This window comes from Coffea eugenioides, chromosome 8, assembly GCF_003713205.1.
Source record: "Coffea eugenioides isolate CCC68of chromosome 8, Ceug_1.0, whole genome shotgun sequence".
Classification (NCBI taxonomy): Eukaryota; Viridiplantae; Streptophyta; class Magnoliopsida; order Gentianales; family Rubiaceae; genus Coffea; species Coffea eugenioides.
Window position 1 is genome coordinate 29798406 of NC_040042.1, and position 11032 is coordinate 29809437.

The following is an 11032-nucleotide window of genomic DNA, read 5'->3' on the forward strand; positions in this document are numbered from 1 at the left end:
GTTTGGATTGTAAGTTATTTGAGATATTTTTACTGTAGCACTTTTTATGATGTGATGTATGTGAGATAAAAAGGTAATTGGGAAGATAAAAAGGTGTATTAGAAATTGTAATGGTGATGTAAGCAAATATATTTGGTCAAATAACTTGCTATCCAAACACACTTGCGTCTTCCACAATCACGTTGCCGTCCATCTTCTTGTCTTCAATTTCCGTCATGTTTCTTGCTTTAGCTTCTTCTAATTGGTTATTTCTTTCTTTTTCTTTTTGATAAACACTGCACCATATAGCATCGAAGTTTATCAGCTTATGAATCTATAGCCTACCCTTCTTTCTTCCTTTCAAGATACTACAACTGGACTGTCCTATAAACGAGAAGCCGGCCTTCCCCGCATTCTTAAGTTAAATAGAAAGACTGGAAATGGCAGAAACGGTTGTGTCTTTTGTGCTGGATCAACTCTCAACTTTTCTGCGCGAGGAGGGACGACTGTTGGGAGCGCTTCGGCAAGAGGTTCAATTCATCAGGGATGAGTTGGGGCACATGACAGCTTTCCTGAGAGAGGCAGAAGCAAAAGAAGAAGATGCTCAACCCAGGCTCCAAGAATGGATCAAGCAAGTGCGAGAGGCTGCTTATGACACTGAAGACATTCTTGATGATTTTGTAGCTCGCTTTGCTCGGCATCTCCCAACAGGATTCTATGGCTCTGTTCGGAGAATTTTCAGCTCCATCAAGAATTTGAGAGCTCACCATCGAGTTGCTAGCGAAATACAAAGCATCAAGTCCAGAATCAAAAGTATTTCTGAAGGTCATCAAAGATACCAATCCGAATATGGTATCTCTGCCCAAGCGTCCAACTCACTTTCTGCTGTGAACAACACAACATGGCGCTATAGCAGAGATGACGCACTGCTTGTGGAAGAAGCTAAATTAGTTGGCATTGACCAGCCCAAGAAACATCTAATTTCTCAGCTCCTCCAAGGGGATGATTACCAACTAAAAGTTGTTTCGGTGGTTGGTATGGGAGGACTTGGCAAAACTACCCTAGCGAAAAAAGTCCACGAGGATCCTGAAGTCAGAAGGCATTTCCCAGTTCGTGCTTGGGTAACTGTCTCTCAAACATGCGACTTTCAGTACCTCCTGAAAGACTTGATTCGGCAGTTACACAAGGAAGGGAAGAAACCAGTCCCACAATCGATCGAATCTTCAAATACCACCGAGCTGAAAGAAATTATCAAAGATTTTCTTCAACAAGCTGGAAGGTATGCAATTGTTTTTGATGATGTATGGGACGTGGAATTTTGGAATACCATCAAATTTGCACTGCCCGAGAGTAGCCACGGCAACCGTGTCATGCTAACAACTCGAAGAGCTGATGTAGCCTCTGCCTCTTGCATTGAATCTCGAGGTCTTGTCTACAGAATGGAACCACTATCTATTGAGGATTCGTGGACCCTGTTTTGCAACAAGATCTTTAATGGAGGTACTTGCCCTGGCCATTTGATGGATGTTGCCAAAGGTATATTGGACAAATGTGAGGGCTTGCCCCTTGCAATCATTGCAATCAGTGGGCTTTTGGCTTCGAAAGATGTAAACAGAATAGAGGGATGGGAGATGGTTAGACGCAGTCTTGGGGTTGAATTAGAAGGCACTGGTAAGCTAGACAGGGTTAAAAAGATACTTTCTCTTAGTTATAATGATTTGCCTGGGCATTTAAAGACGTGTCTGTTGTACACAAGTATCTACCCAGAGGATTATGAAATAGGATGCCGGAGATTATTTAATTTGTGGATTGCTGAAAGGTTTGTAGAATGGAGAGAAGGAATGAGTTTTGAAGATGTAGTTTGGGGTTATTTTAGTGAACTCGTCAATAGAAGCCTAATTCAAGTGACTTGTGTGGTTTATGAAGGAATACCCCATAAATGTCGAATCCATGACCTATTGAGAGAAGTTATTGTTCTCAAATCAAGGGAACAAAACATGGTCACAGTTACTACTGGACAACCAATAATGTGGCCGTCCGAGAAGGTACGCCGTCTAGTGGTCCGTAGCAGTAGCAGTAACAACACCCAGCACCACCAACAAACACAAAATTGTTGCTTTGACCACCTTCGGTCGTTCATCACAGTTGGATCCACTAATCCGCTGCTATACAAAACGTTGTTATCTGAAGTTTTAGGGAGCAGTAAGCTGTTAAAAGTTTTGGATTTGAAAGGTCAAGAGACACAGGAGGAAATACCAAATGAGATTTTCAATTTGTTTCATCTCAAGCATCTGGACCTAAATGGTACAGGAGTGGAGAGAGTCCCAAAAGCCATTGGGAAGCTTCAACATTTGGAGTATCTGAATTTGGGAAACACTGAAGTTGGGGAATTACCCATGGAAATACTGAAGCTGCAAAAACTTCGGTTTCTCAGAGTATATCAACGAGTTGATCCTTCAGAAGATGATTACGGATCTCACGGATTTAAAGCTCCATCAAATATCGGAGGGCTTCTTGCCCTAGAAACGTTAAGCTGCATAGATGCAAGTAGTGGATCCACAATAGTCAAGGAGATAGGAAAGCTGACCCAATTAAGAGAGACATATATTACAAATTTCAGAACAGAAGATGGAAAAGAGCTCTGCTCCTCCCTTGCTAACCTCACCAGTCTTCAGAGATTAGGCGTTGAATCAATTCGAAAAGGTGATGATCATGAGATAATCGATCTAAATCATCATCATCCTTCTCTTTCTTCTTCATCGTGTTCGTTTCTTCAATCTCTTCGTATGCTGATTTTGTGTGGCCGCTTAGAAAAGATGCCACAATGGGTAGCTCATCTTCACGGCTTGATAAGAATAGATTTGAATTGGAGCAGGTTAAGGGGTGAGGAGGATCCGCTTGAATCCCTCCAACATTTGCCCAATTTGCATACTATTAATTTCTGTGGATCTTACCAGGGAGAAGGGTTGTGCTTCAAGGCTGGAGGGTTTCTAAAGCTGAAGGAGTTGCGGTTAAAGAGAATGGAAGGGTTGAGATGGATGAGAGTGGAGGAGGGTGCATTGCCTCGTCTACAAATACTATCTCTGCAACTACTTCCATTACTAGAGGAGTTACCTTTGGGTATTCAGCATTTGATCCAGCTTCAACGGCTGTCTTTGTATGAGATGAGTTCTCAATTGAGAGAGAAGCTGTTAGAGAATCAGAAGGAAGAAAGTGAAGATTATACAAGAATCGAACACATTCCTGAAATTCTCATTGGTTACTATACAGATGATGGGGAATGGAGACGCCACAACCTGTGGGAGGAGAAGAAGAAGAAAACATAGCAGCAGCAGCAGCCGTGGCTCCCCTTTCTCTTCTCTTCTTTTGTTTTTATTTTTTATTAGTAATTTTTTCCCCTTCGACATCATCTTCTGTGTCTTACCTTCTTACTGTTGATCTTTTTCTGCCTTGATCTTTTCTTTAATTGATTTACCTTCTTACTCTTTATCAATTTTCAATTTGGTTCAAAGATAATACGTAAACCCAATTTATCCTCACTTCTGCTTGTACAAATCTGCTCTTTCCTTCCCAATGTTTCAATTCGCATTGCATATGTGATCATTCATCATTGACTATTATAATTATTTTGTGCTAATAAATTTATCCTCGCTATTTCTTAAAATATTTTTACACTCAAAATCTACATTTCGTTCTCTTTTAGGAATTATCACAAAACACAAAATTTGAATTCGATTCAATTCACTCTAAATATTTTTTTTTTTTTTTTTGCCTAAACTAGACAGATCTAGGTGCACAATCAATAATCTTCTAGTAGTCTACAAGGACACGTCACTTTTTTTTTTTTTTTGCCAGTATTTATTGGAAAATCAAAAGATATGGTTTATGCTGGCAATTAGGAACAACAGTGTAGATGATCTACGTATGTGTATGTTGGCAATCAAGAGCAACCACTGACCCATTTGCTTTACCAATGTAAGGGCTAGCTAATATTTAAGTTAAGTAAATTACATTTTATCCCCTATGATTTGGTACTTTACCACATAACTCTTATATGGTTAAAAAAAAACCTATATATGACTTCCTCATGATTTAGGTTAAAATTTCACTATTAGTTTTTTCAATAAAAGTAATGGCCAATAGTACAAGGTCAAAATCAAACTAATAAACTATATTTTCACTTCTAAAGGTGACAAAACCTAGGTAAATTAGGCAGGCAATCGTGAACGAATGCTGAAGATAAGGTTTAGCAACATGTGGGCAATCAGGAACGATTGATTTTGCAATTTGTTTGATTAACGTATGGCACTAGCAAATTTTAAGTTCTATTGAGTTCAAAATATATATATAAAAAAAAAAGAATATGAAGAGAAGATCTCTAATTAACTTTCTTTTTTGAAATTCAGGAAGCTAGTTTCTAATACATAAGATTTGGACCCTCATATTCCTTCTCAAATTTCTCTCTATTGATTACAACATCATTTGAACCCACCCCCCCAACAAAAAAAGTTCTATATCATTTTGTCGAAAAAGCATTAAAATAATCTATATACCTATAATTCATGTAAAAAAAAGAATAAATTACATATAATCCCCCTATAATTTTCTTCAATGCCACATAACACCTCTAAAGTTTCATAATAGTTATATAACCTTCATGTAATTTTATGTAAAGTAGAAAATGGAAGGAATGCACCATTGGTTAGGTGTTTAAACTAAATGCGCTCCCAAAAACTTGTGTGGTGGAATCATAAAATCCAATTAACCCTCTATGATTTAAATAAATACGCATTTTACCTCATTGTATTTTTTACATTTATCCACATAATTTCCTTGCGGTTTTATCCAAGGTAGTTAAACATTTATTCGCTTTATCATTTAAATAAGGACATTATTAGTATTTGAAATAATGATGTTATAGAGGTTATTTCTCGTAAAGTTTACACTGAACCTAAGGGAGTGAAATAGATATTTTGTAATGTTATAGCGGTTATATGACAATGAGTGGAACCATATAAGGTTGCGTTTAATTTACTCTAAAAGAAGGATACTTAAAACTAAGGATGGAAACAAGGGCCACTGCCTCTGAGGGTAGAAATAGGGAGGAGGATGGGACAGGGCGTGGGGAGAAAATTTTCCCCTGTCTTAAAACGGGGCGAGGGGCAGGGCAACATACACCCACCCCATACCCCATATATGAATATATATATATTTAGATTTATAGATGCATATATAATACATATGTATATATATACACACAATATAATAATTTAGTTATAATCCAATTCTTTATATTTAATAATATAATTAATAACATAATTGTGTAGTTTTGGTCCCCAAAATTTTTGCAAGAGCAAATCTGGTCCCTAATATATCCATTTTAAAAATAGATTTAGGACATTTGAAGAATTTTTTTCAATTACTAACATAATTTAGTCACGTCTAATTATGTGTCCATTAAATTACATTTCAAAACAACGAAGCAAAACAGTAGCTAACTTTAAACAACAAAAGTAAGAACTTGACAGGTTGTCGAAACCTGTGCAATAATAAAAATAATCCTATTTGCCAACTAAAATAACCAAAACCCGATTCCAAGTACTGGAGCAGGGACTCTAGGCATGTAATGGGTTACTCGATTCACCCTGTTCCTGAAGAGTTTGCTTGATCCGATATACCGGAATGGGATGGCTTTTTCACAAATAAATATTAATTTGTAAACAGGGCAAGTAGGGTCGTATCCTCAGGGATTGGAGGTATTTGTCTCTTTTGAAATCCAAAAATAACACAGGGGGTGATTTTGTATAAACAATGACAAATGACAATTCACTAACTAAAATGATTAACTAACTAGAAGATAAATGATAATTCACTAAACTAAGAGTAACAATAATTAAAGGTCTAAAACAATTAAAACAAGAAAACAATTAAAAATAGAATAGGCAACTAAAATCAAATGGCAATTCACTAAAGGCAAGGTAATAATAGTTAAAGGTCTAGCCAAGAAATAACTTCAGCAATGGTTCACCTAATTAATTATCGATGCACAAGCAATTTCAATTATTTATTAATAAATAGGTTATAACTGTCAAACAAGTGATGACAGTCAACCCCTCCTTACTGTGTCGGTGATTAAGGTACGTCTATTAATCACTACTCCAATTGAAAAATAATCCTAGGTACGCCCATAAGATTTAATTCCCCAATTGCCTTACATATTAGATGAGCCCTATTCTAACCAAATAACGCACTACCAGGGTTATTTCAGATTAGCCCGCATATCCCCCTGACACAAATCCAATCGTGTCAGCTGTCACTAATTCAAGATAATTAAACAATTACGGATTTAAATGCTCTAATTGACAATAGATTACCAAATTAACTAATTATCCGGATCCAAAACAATCAATTAATTAAATAACCATAAGCATAGCAATCAAGGAATATGCGAATACCAATAAATAAAAGAAAAAAGATTAAATTAAATCGATCTCACAATTTTTAGGCGATCCAAAACATCCGTTGTTTCTTGACTAGAGTGAGGAAATTAGTTCATATTTGATGAACAAAATCCACAGGAAATTGAAGCAAGAGTCGCGGCCATTGTCACAAAAATTGGGAAAATGCAATTCGTCTGTGCAATGGAGGATAATGAAGCTACAGAGAAGAATTCAATGCTCCTAATCGCCCCTGACATGCGAGGGAAGCAACCCCACTAAAAGACGAAAAGCTAAAGTCTAAATCAAGATACTACAGAGCATGATTCAAATCCTCAATTGTTCTTGACATCCGTAAGAAGAAAAACTACTCAGAGACCACAAGAAAAGTCAAAGTCTCAAAGCTAAAAGCTGCTCTCCATCACACGCGAGAATTGGAGCTAATCAATAGAAAACAAGAAGAATCCAAAGCTATCTATCCAAAGTAGTGCTAATCCCCCTGCAATTCTAATTCCTATTCCTCTCTATTGCCGTCTTTCCCGTGCGGCAGCCCACCAGAAGATGAGGAAGCCCTCCGTCCGTCCTTGCCTTTGCAGAAATTACCAAAATGGGAATAAGTTTTTCTCTTCCAAAACTGCCCCTGGGATGAGCTCTATTATTTGGATTCCTTTTCTGTCAAATTGGCACTTGTTATCAGATTTTCGTTCTACTCCTTGAAATACATGCAAAATACTAAAACTGAGTAAAATCCAGCAATTAATTCACATCGAGTTAGGTAATAGGGGAAATTAATAATAAAATAAATAATAAAATTACAACCTATCAATTCTCCCCCACACCTAAACCATGTTTGTCCTCAAGTATAAGAACAGTAAACAAACATCAATATTTGACAATGGCTATTGCTCTATCTACCAAATTGCTAATATACCAAGAAAAACCATATATCAAGCATTAGTGATCAAAATTCGAGAAACATCACCCCGGTTAGCTTCTAAACCACAAACCTCTTCAATTCCAAATTAACTAATCTAAAAAAAGGAATGGAGTACAACATTTTTCAGCAAATGGTCCAGATATTAACCAAAATCTCCACGTTAAATCCATAAATCGGCAAGCTAACCCCTATCACACACTAACACAACCTACGCTCTCTTTTTTTGTTATTATTATTATTTATTTTCTCCTTTTTTTTCTTTTTTTTTTTTTAATTTTTTAAATAGCACAAAAGATTTAGTCTCTAGCCATTGGGGCCTTTTGACGCGAACTCCGATATTTTCCAGATGAAGGAGTCCGGTTACTCAGCTCCTATCGCTATACGACCACGTACTCATAGAAATTACTACTTTTTGACGCGAGAATCGACACTTTTAGGTGAAGATCCCCGGTTACTCAGTAGTAACTAATAGCGGAGTACAGTCAAGTTTATTCACAGCCAAATAACACAATAACGCAAAATAACACCGCTAAAAATAAAAATTGGAGCAACTAGCCTCATTATTGCCAAACATGAAGAACTAGAGTCAATATTGGACCAATTCACATTAAAATGCCAACAGTCATTCCCTATGCCTAGAAAAGTTAACAAAGAAATCAAAAGAGTCAAGCAATCACCGATATTCACCAACGAGACGTTCTGGATTCAACCACATTAACTAGATACACTTTTATTATTAAAACATGGCAATAGTAGAATTAGAATCAATAACCCAACATCAAACCTTGGTATTCACATGAGAGCTAAGCACCAAAAAGAAAGAAAAAAAATGAACGAAAGATAGACAAATAACAAACTAGAAATAAAGAAAAAACACCTAAAAACTAAAAACTACTAAAAACTAGAACCACAACTGATCCCCCCCATACCTAAATGATACATTGCCTGCAATGTATCAAATAAACATCAAAAGTAGGAGAAAGGGCAACAAAACTTCCCTGAAGTCGGGTCAGAGTGGTGGGCGATAACCAAATTGTGGCGTAACACCCACATGCTGCATGAATGTTGCCAAATTCTGCACCATGCTATGCACATTGCTATCGATGTTAATCATCTGAGCCTCCAAATTCTGAACTTGAGTCCGAAATTGATTCCATTCAGCAGCTCCTGGGGGTGGTGAGGGCGGGGCAGAGGTAGACGGTCCAGCAGTGTCCTCGGCCGACCCAAGAAATGAAGAAGGCCCCGCTGGTGTCGAATGGTGCTTACCCGGAGCCTGAACCGGTCCCGGAGGGATAAACTGTAAGAAACCATTGGGCAGGCGCTCGACGACTCCCATCTTCTCTAAGCAGTCCACGTCCAAGAGCTCCATCTCCAATGCCAAATGTAGGTCGTGGTCCTCCAAATTAAGAACTCCCAATTGTGTCGCCAAGTGGGTGATGTAGGACCCAAGGATCAGGGGTTTGTTCTTTTTGGTCAAAACAGTCTTGAAGTGTGCTGCCAACCAACACCTCAAGTTGACCTTGATATTATTTTTCATACTCTAGATGAAGAAGAACTCGGGTTGAGAGAGAATACCGGAGCTGTCCTTGCGACCTGTGTAGCTGTAGGCTCAGAATCGCTGAATATATCGGTCACTAGGGTCCTTAAGAAAAGAGCTCCTAGATCTAGAAGGGTCGTAGCAGTGCCGATCGATGGACATGTCCCCCCACACATCGTGATAGCGGGAGAAAAATGGCTCTACGTAATCACAGGCACTCTCAGCATACTCCATAGTCTCAGCATACTCTCGAGTAATGAATCCAAACGCCAGATTAAACTGGGTAATGGAGAAATTGAACTCCCAACCCATTAGACAGAAACGAATGACATTGGGTGTCTCAACAGTGTACCTCGTTGGCAACTCAAACTCAAAGGTGGAGTAAAACTCCCGAATCAGCTCAACAAAGGCGGGGCAGAAGATATCAAGAAACGAGTGCCATCCGATGGCTGTAAACATCTGCTCAACCTCCTCTCGTATACCTAGGGCACTCATAGCAAGTTTGCCACAAGATTTACAGAATATGGTACGTCTCTCACAGACCTTAGCGTATCTCTGCTAATCGGCGGGTCTAGTGAAAGTCAAATACTCCCCAAAGTGAGCGGGGGTATTTATCTGAGCACCTCTACCGCTACCCAAGCGGGTTCGAACACTAGAAGAGGAGGGTAGGTTGGTAGGTGTATTCACAGGAATGGAGGCTTGTGGTAAGGGTTGAGACTGAGAGGATCTAGACCTAGATGATCATTTTGGTCTCACCATGTCTCCCAACAGTCAGCTTCAAACAACAAAATATAGAATTTCCAATGCTTAATGCAACCAGCAAAGACAGAGCAACAGCAAGGCAATGATCCCCAAAGATGTATTCAACTACTGGCAAATAATAATGCCCAATGCTTGACGTGAATGAAAATACCAACAAAATATGCAGTCAACCACCAGGTGGGAACCCAGTCCACCGAAGTCAATAAACAATCCAGAAAACAAATGAGTCCGTAAATGAGGCAACAATTCGCACAATTGATTAGACCAAGATCACAGACAATGCCCCTCCAAATCAGGAAAATAAACCAACATCCAGAATGTCCCCAACAAATCAACTGAAAACTACCAACCTTAACAAGTAAATCAAGCAGCACAAGTTCCCCAAGTCAACAGGCAATTCAGAAATAACTCAACCGAAATCTCAGTAGAAACCTCAACGAAATTAGCAAATGAAAGCAAACGTCAGAATAATCCCAAGAATTCAGTTAAATACACCACCTCGAATAAGCCAAGCAAGTGTCATAGAAACTCCCCAATTCAACAAGCAATCACAGTATTTCAGCTCACCCGTAAACTCAACAATTTCACCCAAAAGTTGAACAAATGTCTCCAGCACTGACCCGGAGCAAGAGTCTAAGCAGTTAGCAATTTAAGCAATAATGGTGCAGAAAACGGACAACAACAACTTAATCTTAAGCTTCCAACTTCCAATAAGTCAGCCAATAGAGTAGAATTACCCCAGTGAAGTCAAAATACCCAAACAATTGATCAAACAAGTTCAACGGCTGACCCACACTAGTGAAAATCCCTAGCGACACCAATTACTCTCGAGGAGTTGGGAAATAAGTCTCACTTATCTCCACTGCCGGATAGTTTAAAGAAGGTGGAACTGGTGGTGACTAACAAAGGGGCAGAGGCCAACGGGCGGAGTCGTGCGACTGGGGAGATGGGTGCGAGGCGCGCAGCGGCTACAAGGGGCAGCGGCCGGCGCGCAGAAGGCGATGGTAGAGGGCTGTGCGCGGTGCTCTGTTGGGAGAGCCGCGAGGAGAAAACAGGAAGACGGCGTGTGCCTTCTGACCAGGGAGGTGGCTCCACAGGCAGCGCGCGAGTGGCGAGGCTGACGACGGCCTGTTGCGGTGGTGTTTGTCGTGCGCGGCTGGAGAGTGGCGGCGCTCGACTCCATGGTGGCTGCTGGCGCGATGCTGCGGAGATGAGAGAGAACGCGGGAGAGGGTGGGACTTGGGTCGCGGCCAAGGAAGATGGCGGCGCTCAACTTGAAGGCCGATGGGAGCGTCGGCCTGTTGCGGCGGCGCACGAGCACTCGGTCGACAGAGAGAAGGGAAACAGCGGAGAAGAAAAAAAGAAAAGAGAAAGAAAGAA

The 11032-nt window shown here is 39.6% G+C and overlaps 1 protein-coding gene across 1 annotated transcript; it reads left to right on the plus strand.

Annotated features, from left to right (window-relative positions):
* The first annotated feature begins 419 nt into the window (after positions 1-419).
* On the plus strand, positions 420-3305 carry LOC113780504 (disease resistance protein RPM1-like). Its single transcript, XM_027326303.1, has one exon. It carries the CDS (start codon positions 420-422, stop codon positions 3303-3305), a length of 2886 nt encoding a protein of 961 aa, XP_027182104.1.
* Positions 3306-11032: the final 7727 nt, after the last annotated feature.

What these genes read in the sequence shown, in the direction of transcription:
- LOC113780504 (XM_027326303.1), top strand. Translation starts at nt 420, where the DNA reads ATGGCAGAAACGGTTGTGTCTTTTGTGCTGGATCAACTCTCAACTTTT.